This window comes from Anser cygnoides, chromosome 13, assembly GCF_040182565.1.
Source record: "Anser cygnoides isolate HZ-2024a breed goose chromosome 13, Taihu_goose_T2T_genome, whole genome shotgun sequence".
Classification (NCBI taxonomy): domain Eukaryota; kingdom Metazoa; phylum Chordata; class Aves; order Anseriformes; family Anatidae; genus Anser; species Anser cygnoides.
Genome location: NC_089885.1, coordinates 3,529,572 through 3,546,239, shown reverse-complemented (window position 1 = coordinate 3,546,239; position 16,668 = coordinate 3,529,572). Strand labels below are relative to the sequence as shown.

The window sequence follows — 16,668 nt, the reverse complement described above, 5'->3', positions numbered from 1 at the left end:
GTATAATTTTGTCTGTTAACCCAAGTCTAGGACACAGTGGGTCTGCTTTTAAAATATTTCAACGATGAGATAAAAACGCGTTGTTTGTAAAGCAAGCCTTATGCCTAAAGAAATCCTATGCAGTACATTTCCTTCAACTGTTTTCTTAGGCAGGGAAGAATTTTCTATGTTTTGTATGCAACTTCAGCAGAGCACTTGTATTATCAATAACACTACATACTGTGCAGTATTTTTTGCATCATCTATTCTTACTGCTGTAATTCTCACTAATTTTTACTGCTGTAAAATTCAACAGGATGGGACCACATTCAAACGATAGATTCCTTATTGAGGAAAGGAGGCTACAAAGCTCCAATTACTAATGAATTCAGGAAAACCATAAAGCTAACCAGGTATGCATCATGGAATACGACAGATAAGTCCTGTTTTGGTACTGCTGTGATGTGTTCGTTCCTGATATGTGGTTGTTTCAGATGTTAATAGTAAGCTTTCCCTTATTTATTAACAATTTCTTTTCACAATAGCAGCACGGAATCTAGAGATATTTGTGCCTTGCATTAAATGTAACAGGGATTACTGGCATTAAGCAAGAAAGAAAAGACAGTTGTTAAATAGTATGTTACATATTTATCAGGGCATCTGCGTATTTTGATTCTTAACTCTAAAAAGTCTTTGCAGTGTATTAGCTCTATGTTTTTACAGTTTGTTCGTTAGCTGTAATGGATCTCAAGGGGCTTTTATTAACGAGGATTACTTGCCATTGTCAGTCAATTTGTATTGGAGCACTTGGAACACTCAGTCTGTCGCTGTGAAGGTGTGGAGACCCTGTTCAATTCTTAAAGCAAGCACTGGCTCCTGTGGAGTATAGGCTTCTTCCTTATCTCAGCAGGCTAGGTGTCCAAGCTAGCTAGCTGATAATGGCGGTCAGTGTACTAGTTTGACTGCATCAGGGTATCGTCAGGAGTAAAGCTATGAATCTAATACTTTATTTCATACTCTGTCACTCCTACACATTAGTGTACTTGTTGTAATGCTCATTTAATAAAATGTGTTCAGAAGGGCTTGGTAGCAGGTCCAAACCAAAATACTTCAGAATTAGTAGTAGATATTCTGCCCATAAAATTGCAGTTACGTGGTGGAAGAGTAAATGTTGATAGAAGGCCTCTAAAACGTCATATTTTTATAACTGTGCAGTATAAAATGACTACTGAGCTCTAGCTATTTATTCCATGCTTGGAGAACAAAGATCTTTATAAATCTCTTGTTATAAGGAGGTATTGACTGTTAACCCTTTATGTTCCTTTTTTTCTTTGGGGATAATGAACATACTATTAATACAGATAATAAATTTGCTAGTTGGAATCCTTTGTCCAAAATTGTTATCCTTTCTACCTTTTATCAATTTTTAGGGATTCATAGGGTTACAGGATTAGTTTTTTTAATGTTGTATATATTACCTTTGTTTCTGTGTACGTATTTCTCTGGGAATTCTTTCCTTCTTAGTGCAACTAGACGTGAGCTAGACTTGGCTTCCTGGGCAATAATTAAAACACAATCCTTTCATTTCAGACATTTGAAAATACTTGGAATCTCATGATCATTTATGTGCTTGTAGAGGACAAAGAGCTGAGATTTGTGTTTTTTTCAGCTCTCGCATTTGTCATCTCTATCTACAAGGCTTGCTATTACTTAGCTGCAGTGAATGTTTAGCCCAGATAGAAGGCAGAGCATTTCTTAGAAAAATAACGTTTTTTTTATTAGAGGAATCCCTCCTTCATTCAGTGGTCTTTTGGATGAAGAAGAAAGACTTTGTGTCCCATTGATTATTCAGAATTCTGCTTTCTTGGAGGAACCTGATTACTGTGGAATTGCTGTTACTAAGGCAAACAAGCTATTCTGAGAGTTAAATTAGGGAGGAAGGACTTACAGAATACAGCTAAATTTCCAAATGCAGAACCCCAATTTCCTTTTCATTTATTTTACCAGTACACCTCATTATCTTTTCTAAAAGAATACGTGGTGATAACTGAGGGCAAGAGTAATTGCTAGAATTCTGAAATGAGACTTTCTGTACACCTCAATAAATGAGGAATATATTCTTCCAAGACACCAAACTTCTATATAGCCTGTATTTTCTTCCAGCTCTATGATTTTGTTGGAAGCAGTGGTATATGAGAACAAAACACAGTATGCAGTTTAGTGTATTTAGGTTCACAGCATCCAAAACGGTAGCAAAATCACTGGCCTTATGAGTGGAATAAACAAATTTTAACGTTCAGAGTAAATTTCTTTTTTTTTGTTTAACTCTAATTCTACAAAGGCTGCCTTTGGCTTATTTTAACCCACTTAGAAACAACTTCATTAATTGCCAAGTTTATGGTTTAGTTTCATAGTGGCAGAAGATTTCATTCACAGATGAGCTTACTCATTGGGGGCAGTGAGTGCTGTGTGCCATTCACATGAATTCAGGAGGTGCTGCAGCTAATCTCTTAGCCAGGACCAGTGACCACTTGTTAAATCAGTACATCATTAACCAACACTGTTTTATCACGTAAATATGGGCTATTTGGTGCTCTGAAATGTGCACTGAAGCAAAAAGCTGCAAGTGTAAGGTGTTTTGCTCTGGCAAAGGGGCAACAGAAACGAATGTGTTTGCTGCCTCGGTTGCTGCAGTTGATAACTCAACAGTAGTTTAAATTTTTGTGTTGGGTTGTGAGTGCAAGTGGTTGAGGCATGTGTTGTGCTTTTTCAGACCTAAAAGGGGAAAGAACAACCAGAGCAACTCCAGAAGAGAAATGTCATAAACAGGGGAGGTGGCAATATTTTAGACCACTGTAGCTGGATTCACCAACTCTCATCTGTAAGATCTCTTATGCAAGGTCTTTCTAAGTGAAATTTGTGGCAATGTGCAATAGTGTTATTTTTATGTAGATTTCACAGTTTTACAGATAAGTATAAATGTGGCAAGATGTTCCTTGTCAAACAATACTGATGCAAATGTATCTGAAGTATTTTTTGTCAGGGCCTGGATTCTGCTTTCCGCTATATATAGTCTAAAAAGGATATAACTGCATTTAATGTAGCTGGGATTATTTTAAGAGCAGAATTTGGTAGACGATTGATACTGATTTTTTTAAAAACAGCCCCAAAATCTGTAACGCTTGTTTACAGTGTTTATCTCCTAGGCTTTCTGTAGAGAGTTGGCTGATGATACGGGACACTCCCAGTAAATCCTCACAAGTTTAAATTCCCTCTATCATGAATAAAGTAGTAGGCAACATTTTTTAATAGTTCTATATGTTTGAAATATTTTTCATAAGCGCTTACTTGTCATAAGATTCAAGAATAACCCTGAAAACCACAGTAGTTCTCTCCATGCCCTTGTGCAACTGAAGTTAGTATTATTCCTAAGATCAGACTACAGAGCTGTTCTCATCATTAAACGTACAATTAGTGCCATATTTTTAGTGCTACTCCTAGCTTCCCGGTAAAAGTTCTTGCATTTGCCTCTTTGCTCTTTTCTAGGTACCGTAGTGAGAAGATGACAATGAGCTACACAGAGTACCTTGCCCATCGTCAGCATCATCACTTCCAAAATGGCATTGGGCACCCCCTTCCACCATACAACCATTATTCCTGACACTGAGCCGCATGACCAGTCACTGGACCTCTCTGCAGACCTCTTCCCAGGAGACCCTGCCCCTTCTTGGTCTAGCTATCTCTATTACTGTACCATTTTATGATGATAGTTTCCGTTGCCATTTTGAGGCTTCTCCTTGGTGCGTTAAGCTCATCATGGCAACGGGAGGAAAAACTGCGTTATTACAAAGATCCCATACTTTTTTATTATTGAGTCACTGCAGATTTTTTTGCAGCATATATAGCCCTTGGGTTTTTTATGAAATTTTAAATTTCTACTTCATTAACATTGAATTATATCAATCAAGGCTTTCTGTGACTGTGGATGGAAGGAAGAGTTTAAGGATTACAGTTAGGGATTCTTTGCTCAGAAAAAAGGCATTCATGGCTTTTTCATTAATAGCTCTGACAGGGAATGAAACATATCAGATTCAGGTGTTATATTAGACAATGAATTGCATTTTTATAACCTTCTTAATAATATTCTGTGTACAGTATCTCACCCCGGCGGTAAAGATTTCATGTAGCTATCTATATACGTGACCTTCAGATCCAGCACATACAGCCAGAATTTGAAGGCTGATATCCAAAATGCTTTTTTGGATGTTATGAAGCAATGAAATGTACAATAAGAAGTGAAGTTCATATAGCAGCATTTTCAGAATCAAGTGGTCTAACTGATAGGACATGACATAATCCAGTAGGATACTAGATACATTTATCTCCTATTCTGCGCTGGAAACTGAGGGCAGTCCAGCCCTGCCAAGCCTGGTCATAGTAATGCATTTGTGATGAGATGATGCCTTTCTGATGATCTCAAATTAGGAGTCACATTTGTTTTTAAAAGCAGATTGGTGAGTAGCAGATGTCATATTAGGAAGAAAATTGATTTAGATTTTAGTGCCTTTGACTATGACATTACTATATACTTGCATATACAATTCATAGAAAAAATATAGCAAATGCGCCAGACATTGTAGCAAACTATATTGAGTTCTCCGCTGCTCTGGCGTTGGGGTTTCTGGGATTATTTTGTTTTAAAGTGAGGTATTTTTCTTTTTCTTTTCTTTAGCTTATTCTAGAAAAGAAAAATCCCTGGTTTGTTCTTGCTTGTGCTTTTGAACTTGCTGAGTTTTATCAAGTCATGAATAGTTAGGTAAAGTTAACTTGTTTAAAAAAAAAAAAAGTGTTTTGAAAGAGCACAGGACAAGTATGCCATAATTTTTACATGTTCTCGTCTATTACAGGAATAGTACTTGAGAGCTCTAAGTACTGTGTAATAATTCTGATACTTCTCCACGAGGTAAAGAAAGAAAACTGATTAGAACTTTTAACAACCGTAAAAATAGGATTATTAAGAGGTACGTGTGGTATAGTTGCAAGCCCAGTATATGCTAGGAGCTACCTCCTTGCTTATGTGCCTGCAGAACTCCCACTAATACCTGTTGTAGGTCAGCGCATGTTTTAGGGGACAACACATCCCCTCTATTATAGAAAAGACCTTCCTGATATGGGTGAGTAAACTACGGTAAGCAGAAATTCCAATTATTTTGAATAATGAATGTTTGTAAAATATATATATAATTCAAATAGATGAATTAAGATTGAGTTAATTTAAAAAAAAAAAAAAGTCTGACCAATTACAAATGTTTCAAAAAACAGATATGGATAAATTATGCTCATCCCTTATGTAAGGTTAGCTCTGCCACTTAATTTATATGGAGGTTCTCATAGAAAGTCTTTTGTATTCCTTCATCCACAGCATCTGATGTCCAAATATTTACATTTTCAGTTGTGATGCCTTAATTTATAAGCAGAAGGCCTGAAATTTCAGGAGCCAAGAGGTGCCAGGCAGACGCTGCAGAAATTAATAGATGTTTATACAGAAGCTATTTTGGATGATACTGTTGTCTTGTTTCTACTTGGGGAGCAGTTTTAAATGGATTTGTCTTCAAGTGGAAATTGTGAACAAGTGGCTACCTGATAAAGTTTTTTGTTTTGTTTTGTTTTTTCCTTGCCCTTATAGGGAAACTGAGCACAAACTGAATCATTCTGCTGCAAAAAAAAAAAAAAAAGTCATCCAACCCCATCTTTATCTGTCATCTCGTTACAGCATGCTCATGCTTCTGTATGAGCTCATTGTTAGAAGTTTTTTAAAAAGATCTATTATATATAAAAATATATATGTATTGAAAGGTGCTAATCAACCTCAAGCAGGTCACGTGACTGGTCATGCGGATCTAAAATCATATCAGATTTTTTAAAAAATCTTCGATATATGCAGATGTTATACAGAATTTCTTACCAGTGTAATAATGATATACTGATGAATAAACAATCCTGCAGGTTTTTAAGGACAAGGTCAGCAATACTTCCCACCATGGCTTGGGGGGGAAAAGGATAGTTTTGTCTCCTTTTTGTATACAGCATAATGCACAATGCATTTTTGTCTATATCTTAGTAGCTGTTGCTTAAAAATATAGTTAAAAGGGTGTTATACAAACTGTAAAGGTGTGCTTTTGAAATGAGTTAATGCCAGACCCTTCTGGACCAGAGTTTTGTATCACTAATTAAAAAAACTGTTACAAAGTCTGTGGTCAATCAGATTGTATGGTATTTTGTAGAAGAGATTGGAATAATCAGTTTATCTACAGTGTTTCTAGGGCACCTACCTCCTCAGCATGCAAGTGCTGAAAATGCTATGGATTGTTTCTGTGTAATTGTGGGTTTATTTGTACAAAATGTGCAGTTCACTGTGACATGCACTGGGACAGAACAGGTCTGTTTGCTTAAAGCTAATCAACAATTGCTTTCACAAGTGTCATTCCCTCATAGTTATGTTTATTACCCTTTTAGATATATTGCTGGATTTAGATACAGATCTTTTTTTTATTGTTATTTTATTTGGGGTACTTTATAAAAGTTAAGGTACAACCAAGCAGTTAATTTCACTGTTTTTAAGTTGGAATGCTAATTTTTGATAAGCACTAATCCATTTGCCTTATTCCATTAAAAATATTTTATTTTTTAATTCTTTTGCTTAATGTTCCTAAAAACCCTCTTCTATAAACTAAAAAGTTAAAAAAAAAAAAAAAACAACAAACAAAAAACTGGACTTGACATGAAACTATTGCTTAGTCGTGCCTCAAGTGGCCTTCCTTCTGTCTAGACTGCTGTAGCACTGACTTTTCACCATCTCAACCCCAAATGTTGGTCACAGCAGGAGGAGGGCACATGAGAGTTCTGACCTCAGATACACTATGAAATCAAGACAGTCAAATCCATTTTTGCACACCCTGGCGTTTGTATATGGACCTCTTTACTTGTCTTCAAATGTGCGGGTTTTTAAAATTGTTGTCTGGAGTAGGTTACATCTCTTGTGTGTGTTAGATCGAACCAAAGAAGCCTCCAGCCATGCCCAAATGCTGCTCCTAAAGCCTGCCTTCCAGTCCTTACAAAATCCCTGCAGGATTAAATGTGTTAACTTTTTTATTTTTGTACAGTTTCTAACTGATTTTTGCTAGTGATGTTAATTGAATTAAGTTTATTTGGGGAGTCTGAGTATCTCCTCCATTTAAATAAACTGGTGACCTTCCTTTTATGTTTAAAAAAAAAAAAAAAAGAAAAAAGAAAAAAAAAAAGAAAAAAGGAAACCCAAAGTGTGCCTCTCAGATTTAAAGGGTTTCTGGTTACATTTATTCTTAAGACCAGCAATGATTCTTTATATACAAAGATATGTTTTCCTCGTTTTTTATTACTGTTAAATAAAAAATAAAAAACTAAAAACCTCTTTCTTTGCTCTGGACCCAGTAATTGCGCTGGTACATAAACGCACTGAAAAAACAAACTTTTGTTTGAAACTTTTGTAACAACTTATGACTGTTTTTGTATATCAAAGTTGATTCTTTTCAAAATATTTGGATCTAGTTTCTAAGTTATTTTAGCGTTTTATATGTTACAAAAAAAAATTTAACTGTTCACCAGCATCTTGAGTTATCTAATGCAGTGGTGACACACAATGGGCTTAGGGCTACCTGGAGTAGCTTACAAAGCCTCTCTCTTTTCCTTCCTTTCTTAGTAACTTGATTGATTACAATTATATCAGATTACCTGAACCCCCTTCCGTTATAACTAGATCCTCCTTCCTTCCACATTTAATTGCTATTAGTGTGAAGAAACTGTTGAAATGGGCATTTTAATATAAGTATGGCTTAAAAAGATAAAATGAGGAAAAAGCAAAAAAAATTATATATATAGAAGGTTATCTGTGGGTCTGTGAGATATGGCTGTGGAAAGATATTGTAGTAGTTTTAACACTATTGTTATTACCTTTTAAATCATTTACCCAATAAAATAAGGAAAAAGAATCACCATTTCTTTTTATGTTTCTCTGCTTAATTGTGCGACTTTGTCACTTTGTTTTTCTTTTTTTATTTACGCATTCGCAGTTAGTGTTAATTTTAAAGGCTAATGCCGTGTTAGGAATATTTTCCTGTGATTAATTCTGGCTTTTCGTTTTGCCTGCTGTAGGAACTGGTTGGGCAGGTGCAGCTTGCAGTCATAATTCAGAAGTGAGTTACTGAGCACTCCAAATTATATCTGCGTTTCAGGTCCAGTTTTGCACTTTTTACATCAAATTTTAAATACGGAATTTCGTCCAGTAAATACGGAATTGTTATTCTCTGAGAGGTGGAATTGGTTTCAAATTCTTTAAACAAAACTTGGTTGCAAAACCAGTTACACTGGTGTAACCAATACATTGCCTGCACTAGTAAAGGAACATGAGTCAACGGATTAATGCAGCAAAATGTGTATTAAAGAGTATCTTGCTCTCACCTGAAATAATTTCAGTATTTTCTTCACATTACTCTTACAGGTGTGATTTGAAAGAATATCTAGGCTAGCTTTGTCATAAGGGATTTCTTTATCTTGCATGACATAAGTAGTTAATGTATAGACTGCCACGTTTTACGGAAAAAAAATATAGTGCAGGGTTTGCACTGATTTTTGCAGGGGTCCTGTGAAATATGAAAGATCAAGTAAGAAGTCCTGTTCCATTCCCCACAAAGTAGGGCTACTTTTAAAACTTTGGTTTGGTTGGTTGGTTTGGTTTTGTTGGGTTTTCATTTGTTTGTTTGTTTTTTTTATATATATATATATATAGGTTATTTTGGTTGGTTGTTTTTAACTTAAGCTGATCCAGTGAAAACAGCATGCCTGAACCCTTGGTTCACCAACAGTCTTAACCGTCAGCACCAGTTTTCGGTGCCCCTGGAGTACCTCTGACATGGTAGCAGAGCTTTCTGGGGTGTGTGTCAGTGGCTGAGGAAAGCTTGGCAGATGTCGACGTTGGTGTAGATACCCATAATATCAAGGGGATGTTTTATTTACTAAGGGAAAGGAGTGTGTTCCTGTGAAGCAACAGACTAACACTCCAGCTGATGGCAAAACGCAGGATGACCAGATGACAGGCATGTAAAAATGACATGGAAAACTGTTCCCTGAGCCAAGTGCCTAGTGTACTGAGACACATTTTACTGAGTTTGAGTTAAAGGGAGTATGTTTTCCTCTGCAGGACAACTCCTGAGACAAAGCAAGAAATTTCTAGTGTTGCCCTGGAATTCAGATCTGAATTTGGAAATCTTTTTGTTTGCCTTTGGCTTATTCAATTGTAATAGGTTACCCAAAAAAAAGTCATCTTTAGCTGTTGTTGACTGATGCTTAAAGATTTTATTTTTAGAAGATAAAAATTAACTCTAACAGGAAAAAGCTTGCGTAAATAGTGGTTTTAGTATTTTACAGACTTTGTATCATTAAATTGACCTGAAACTCACAGTTCATTGAGATGTCCAGCTAGTTAACTTTCCTACCAAAAGTTTCCTTCAGCCAGCTATGTAGCTAACACAGTACAAAAAACAAATTAGCAAAATAGTGCTGAGTATTAGGGATGTTTCAGAAGTGGTGATTTGCTTATTCTTACGTATATGTTGATATTAAACAATGAAAAGCTGACTTACAATTAGAGTTGTTGAGTGCTGTAGAGGATAATTAGCAGTGCCTGAAAAGGAAATTGCTTAGTTAGTTCATTTCAGGTTTTCATAATGTACTTTACACTAAATTTCTACTTAAGCTGCTTTAAAGACTTATGTGTAAGGACTTACCAGTCTTTCAAGAGAATTTAAGCTGGGGAATTGGTTCTGTTCTCCAACTAGGTGAAAACTTAAAACATCTAAAATACATATATAGTAAACTCAAGCATATCCAGTATTCTCTTTCTTTCAGGAAATTTACATAATGATGTAACTGGTTGTCTGAGACTCTACTGGGTCACAATATTTATTGCATGGTACTTAAAAGTCCTTTTTATTATGGCCAGAAACATTTCAGGAGTGCATTAATGATGGAACAACTTTTCCATTGCTTATGGTGTGAGACTGGCTAGAATGCTACTGTAATTAATGTACTTAAAATTTTGAGCTGAAAACTTTTGTACTTGTTCTATATTCCTCTCCTGAAGTGACTTAGAACAGAACAGGAAATTAAAAAAGACTCTACCACAGTTGTGGAAAGAAAATTGAAAGAAAAGTAGAAGACATCATAATACTGTTTCCAGAGCTTTTTTCTTTTCTTTCTTTTTTTTTTTAAACCTATGGGACATGGACAGAGAACGTATGAATAGCAACTAAAGGATTTATGTCCTGCAGTGAGGTCTACCAGTAAACTCAGGCTTGGCTTGTGTTGATTGCTAGACTAACAGGCACAGGTCATACTCAGATGTTTAAAAGAAACCCTGGTAATCATTGTTCTCACTTAAAGGAACTGCTACCTGCAAGGTAAGCTACCTCAAGCAGTACAGACTGCTTAAAACAGGAGAGTCTGTATTCTTATCTGATTTGATGCATCTCTCTATGACTAACTGCTAATATTACAAACAGAAGTGGAACATCAACTTCAGTTTTCTTACTTAGTTTCAGAAAATAATGAGCAAGACAGACTCAGTGCCTAGCATGATTACAATGATGACAAAACTGTACAGTACCGTTAAAATGCATTTATTTGTTTTAATTCAAAGGTTTAACAACTATTTGCCCAGTGAGCTGGACTTAGGGTACAACAACACAAAAGATCAGACCAAAATACAAAAACAAGTTCACAAATTACCCCTTATTTGTAAATGTTACCTCATTACCAAGTTTTAGCACATTAAAAAGTTTACAAAATTTATAACACTCTTACAAATTATTCAGAACTAACAGCATATGTGGAAGTTGAACCTCTCCACATCCATCCTTGCCCTTGCCATTCCATTCTGTGCCTGGGTAACAGCACACTTGAACTAGAGGGTTCGGTAAGAGGAACTGCAAGTTTCCAAAGACTGCTTTGTGCATCAGTCCAGTACCTGAGCAATTCCAGCTCCCTGGCGCAGTTTGGTTGGCAAGAGTGGTGTGGGTACGCTTACCGTTCTGCCTGCTGCATCCTCTGCAGCATTGAGATAATGACTCAGTAAATGCAGGAATAATTTAAAAAAAAAAAAGTACAAAATTGACCCTGCAGAAAAATAACATCATTTTAAAAACAGCTTGGCTTTACTAAATTACTAAAAGCTGCAATATAGATATACAACAATAGCATCTTGAGTATGAGGTCACAAAAATGAACAGATTTGTTATGTATCTTGTCACTGTAAAAATGAAAACATTAACATTGACCTGTCTGCCTGTAGAAGCCTTCCAGCTATTAACAGAAGGGCTGACATATGCCCACCTTTTTTTTTTTTCTTTTTTCCTTTTTAGAGCTTTTAATTCCTAAGAATCCACCGCTAATGAACCAACTTCAGGTGACAAGTGATAGGATGCAAAAAGGAAAGGGTCTCATGTTGCACCAGAGGAGGTTTAGATTGGACATGAGAAAGAATTTCTTCACGAAGAGGGTGGTCGAGCATTGGACTGGGCTGCCCAGGAATGTGGTGGAGTCCCCATCCCTGGAGGTATTCAGGAGACGTGTAGACATGGCGCTAAGGGACATGGTTTAGTGGTAGGACTCCGTAAGTCAAGCTGATGGTTGGACTTGACAATCTTCAAGGTCTCTTGCAGCCCAAATCATTCTATGACTTGCAACAGCAAGAAAAATAACACAATCTATGGTCGCCATTAGGTATAAATGCATAGGAAACACATGCCTGTAGTTTAGACACAAGAATTAGGATCTAAGAGTAAAATACAGTACTTGAACAGTTGCAAGTAGCCATTTCTGAAAGGAAAATACAGGTACGCTTTACAAATTATTATCAAATATACAGAAATATCAAAACCCTGATTCTGGTCAGAGACAGAGGGATAGATCTACCATGAGGTACTGTATAAAATAAAGGTATGCAAATGAACTGACGTTTTATGTCTCCCAGCTTCAGCAATGTAGCTATGCTTTAAGCACAAGGGCTTGAAAAATGCTGCTTGTAATTAAAGCCCACAAGAAGCTGAACCAAACCCCAAGTATGGGTGTTGTGGTCACAGACAGGGGTTTTAATTAATTTTTAAGTATGATCAAGAGCTGGTAGTTTTCACCCTTCAAAAAGAAACAAGATGCAAATTCTTCTTTGGTGCTTAAAGAGAAGGAAGTTAAACAAAATAGATATAGCTCAAATACTGCCTACAGTGTCTGAAGCCTTAAAAAAAAAAAAGATGCTGCATATGTCCTGGACAGCTAAAGCCTTGGCACAATCATTGACACAGTAATCTCAGTATTCACAGGCTATCACCTGAAGTTATGGTGGATGCAGAATTTGTAGTTGCTCGTTTTTGTGCTTTGAAGTGCTGCATAAACAATCTAATCCATAAACAATTTTGCTGTAGTTACTAGTGCTTCATTGATGTCTATACCTGGAAGTAAGTTTGACTATCCTTTCTGCCAGTGAGTGACAGTCTATTCTCATTGCTCCTCGTTTCTTTTGTTTGGAGTGTCTATGTACTAAAAATTGGAATAGAAGGCTCTGTTCAGACAGCTGAACACATAACTTAGATGAAATCTAGATGGAAGCACTACACAAGATTTTTTTCTGGTATTGTACATGACTCGCTCATGGACAGCAAATCAAGCCATTTCAGGGTGAGTTTTTATAACCAAGCTTAAGCACTTCTAAAATACAGGCCCCTACTGAAAGGAACAGTCTGTTGGGCTATATGGCCAGCCTCTGGCTGTGCACCATATGTGCCCCTAATATCTTCGTAACTGTGAGCACTGAGATAAAAGATTCAGGAACATCTGACTAGGGAGGGCCAGGACTACCCTTTCGATCACACATTGCACTGCTCCAGTGTAAAACCTCATAGTTTTACTCTTTAATTTCCAGCATAAAAGCAAGCAAAGAAATCACCGGTACAGCATAACTGCCCACAAAATAAACCGCTAAGGGAAAAGAAAATCTGCCAGGGAAGAAAACAGATATTCCTACATGGAGGTTAAGTATTCTGCTTTCCTGTTCAAACTAATATCCTACATACTGAACAAGCTCTGTAAGATGCATCTTCCAAACAGCTACCCGAGACAGCTGGGGAGTAACGGATATGAAGTTCATTCCTTTTCTGCCCTGTTCTTCCCCATACATGAAGCTCACGTCTCAGCTGTGCTGACATAGCTTGCTGGGGAACCATCCCATAAACCAAACTGAAATACCACATTTAAAAATAACCTTCAGGAAGGGGCAGGGGGAACAATAACTTGGCCAACTTCATCAACAGAAGACATCAAGCAAAGAAGTCAACACAGCTTACCGTCACAAAGAGGTTCTGACTGCTGCCCTCCCTCATGATCCCAGTGGCACCACTCTTCTGACACTCAGAACAGCCTTACTGAGTGTAGTAGTTTTGCTCTCTACTTCTTTGCTGAATTACCACATTCAATTAGCCATTTTAGCAAAAACAACAGTTCAGATACCAAAACCTGCACAGGTGAGGTGTGGAAAGGGAATACGAGTTTTCCTTTGGCTGTGATGAACTGTTCTGTTAGCTGTTGTGACGTTGTGCCCAGAATGGCTAGTGTGGCTCAAAACAACTGGACCAGTGTAACAGAGAAGACTGGGAGTCCCAGCACAAGACAGAAACCAAATTGTCCTAGGGAATTTCCCATAGTGGTGGCTGTATTTGTAGTCACCATTCCTGCTCTTCAATTTTAAGTCAGTCAGAAGGGCTTTGCATTCCAAGAAAAGAGCCTGCACTGAGACACCTGAGCTTACATAAATGCTTCTGTAGTCTTAATTGACCAGAGGCAGTCACTGGTGAGAAAGAGGAGCTGTTTTATACCTGGTTAGAATGAATGCCCTGAAGCATATGACTGCAGAAGATAGGAAATGCTGGCTTTTTTTTTTTTGGGGGGGGGGGGGGGGGGGAGGCGGGAAGGCATTACACTCATGTAACTTTTTTTTTTCCTAGTAGCTTGAATATTATATTCTGAAGAAAAAAATAAACAGGAAAGATTCTTCAAAAATAGTGATTCAAATTAGGTAAATTATAACGCTAGTGTTTGCAAAATTTGGCAAAATCATCCTACTGTTATACCAAACATTCTTTCTAAAGCAGACTAGATCCAACCCAAGGCATTTTGCCAAATTAGTAATAAACAAACCAAGATACAGTTGACAGTAACTGTGGGGAGGGCAGAAACACTACATTTAGCTGTTCATAGGAGATGAAGTATATTAATAGAGAGCATGCTTTAACATCCAGCAGTGCCCATCTTAGCATCTCCCAGCAACATCCTGTATTTCATCAACTGCAGATGCAATACTGACTCTCTTGAAGTACTTCAGCAGCTAATTAAGTGGTCTTCCACAGATGGGTTCAAGCCTTCAGTACCAATGCATTTTTTCTTTAGGCCCCACTCCACAACTACTTAGGCAACATATGCCCAGCTTTACTGAGGCAGTAGTGGGATACTCAGCGAAGTTCAGTACCTACTTAGACATTTGCAGGATCAACAATTGCCAGTGAACTCTCTGAGCTGGTACTTCTTAGTATCAGGTGCTTAGTCTTCTCAACCTACACACTGAGTAAGAGCACAAGGAGTAGTGTAGTCTATAACTGGGACTAGCTATCCATGCTTGACAGATAGTTTAGATTGCTCTCGTGTTCTCAAGTTGTGATAGTACAGGGTATTTAGTTTATAGGCACAGAAGAAAGCCAGAAGCAAGTTCGTAAATTCAAATGTAGAACAAAGTACTTCTAATTGAGATCTACTTTTTTTTTTTAAAAATAAAACCATGTGGGGTGAAAAATATTTGGAGAAGCCATTTGTTCCCTCTCCACTGAAAACTTATCTTACAAGAAAAAAAAAAAAGTCAACCACTTATCATTCTTACTTTTCTTCTTGAGGTATAAATGACTGTACCTTCACATCAGAGTATGTATTCGGGTGATCCATCCAGAGGAGGTACAATGGTTTTGTTTTTAATCTTACAAGTCACAGCTACAACAACGCAATGCAAATAATCTATAAATGGCAAAAAACTTTTGTACAACAAAATCCCTGCAGCCCTGAAATGCTGCACATGCTGCACAACAATAGGCTTGCAATTAGCTATCTGGAGGAACACAGCAAAGCCCTCCCAGCTTCCTGCCCAACAGTTTTTCCCCTTAGCCAGTTTACTATTTATAATTCTGTCTACCTACATCCTGTTCTACTCCAAAACACAGGTTGACAAGAAAATTTAGTCATACTAGTAAACTGGAACACAGCTTTTTCAGTCCTGTGCTAACTTGACATTCCTTTTTGTACCTATATTTTAAAAAGTGTACAGAACATATTAGAGTCATAGAGAAAGAAAATAGTTTCATTTTGTTTCTTCATTAATCACTCTATTAAGAATCAGGGTAGAGCACAGAGGAGGAATGTTTCAAGATACTGCAAGTAAAAAAAAATAAAACTCTGTTTACATTGGACTCTGTATTCCCACTCTCTCTCCAGTCTAAATTAAGTGCCAAAAAACATTTTGTTTAAAGGCAGGTCAGAACAGTGGATGAAATATCTATTGTAGCTTATGTGTAACATGGGCTTTTGAAATTATTTCAATGTGTTCTTCCACTTATTCAAAAAGCATCTCCAAAGCATCAAGATCTGATGGGACCTCAGCAGACAGATACTTACCCTCAGCAGCTTAAGAAACAAAGTAGTCGGCTAAAAAAAACCATGATTTTTGAAAGAGTTATTGTTCCCCAATATTTTCAACCAGCTTAATGAAAATACAGTAGAACCTCACTGTTTTGCACCTATGACTGGGAGATCACGTGTACATCATTCCACTGTGACCATTTTGCAACATTTAAGTGCTAAGAGTTAAGCCAGGATAATGCACTTCAAGCTGTGTTCTGTTCACATCATTGGAGAGTTGTAATTCAGCTTTCCTTCCTATTCTGTGATTATAACTGTACTAATGTTTAGTGGAAAAGTCGTCAAAATGAGGTAGCACTGCCACTCTCTTTGCTGGAATGTGGACAGATCCTGGCCTAATTTTAAAGGGTGGATTAGCAAGATGATTCTACTGTAATCTACACAAAATATATAAAACACGAACCTTTTCCAGAATAAGGCCACTAATTTTGCCATTGGCAAGAGGCAGTGAGAAACAGCAGTTAAAAGAAGAACCCTCAATTGATAACAGAGGTGTTTTTGAGGCAATAAACTGTGGGGAGAAATATAAACGCACTGTCTTCTCATCCCTCCTCTTTGTTTTCCAGTATGAATATAGGTGTCTCTGCTTCCTGTATGTACTACTCCATGGGGAGAAATTTCAGTCTATTTTCTTAGCTGGGAGTCTAAGCAAGTCCACGCTACATTTAAAGATGGGGACAGCACTGTAAAACAGTAGGATTACAAGCTTCCCATGAGTCATAGTCATGACTGTCTGATGTCCAGATGCCCAGATTCGATACCAGCGCCCATAAAAAGGATCTGAGATGGCTGGGCATAACATGTTGTTCAAATTCACTTCTGTAACCTAGGGAAAGGGACAACAGATTTATAAATTAACAATATTTT

The 16,668-nt window shown here is 37.1% G+C and overlaps 2 protein-coding genes across 12 annotated transcripts in view; one reads left to right on the top strand and one right to left on the bottom strand.

Moving 5' to 3' along the window:
- The window catches only part of AMMECR1 (AMMECR nuclear protein 1), a 104,544-nt gene extending 98,316 nt beyond the window's left edge, over positions 1–6,228 (top strand). For 2 of the 5 annotated variants that reach the window (XM_048070633.2, XM_067004985.1), the window contains exons 6-7: positions 296–392; positions 3,526–6,228. In XM_048070633.2, the coding sequence (XP_047926590.2) occupies positions 296–392; positions 3,526–3,640 (212 nt within the window). In that variant the 3' untranslated portion in view covers positions 3,641–6,228. Of the gene's footprint in view, positions 1–295; positions 393–3,525 lie in introns of those variants that run through there. The other 3 variants (XR_010834743.1, XR_010834748.1, XR_010834749.1) reach the window with 3 other exon arrangements.
- TMEM164 (transmembrane protein 164) overlaps positions 1–16,668 on the bottom strand; it is a 93,185-nt gene that overhangs the window by 34,722 nt on the left and 41,795 nt on the right. For 4 of the 7 annotated variants that reach the window (XM_048070637.2, XM_067004987.1, XM_048070636.2 and 1 more), the window contains one exon: positions 10,676–16,627. In XM_048070637.2, coding sequence (XP_047926594.1) covers positions 16,421–16,627 — 207 coding nt within the window. In that variant the 3' untranslated portion in view covers positions 10,676–16,420. Of the gene's footprint in view, positions 1–9,656; positions 9,698–10,675; positions 16,628–16,668 lie in introns of those variants that run through there. The other 3 variants (XR_007165791.2, XM_048070640.2, XM_048070643.2) reach the window with 1 other exon arrangement.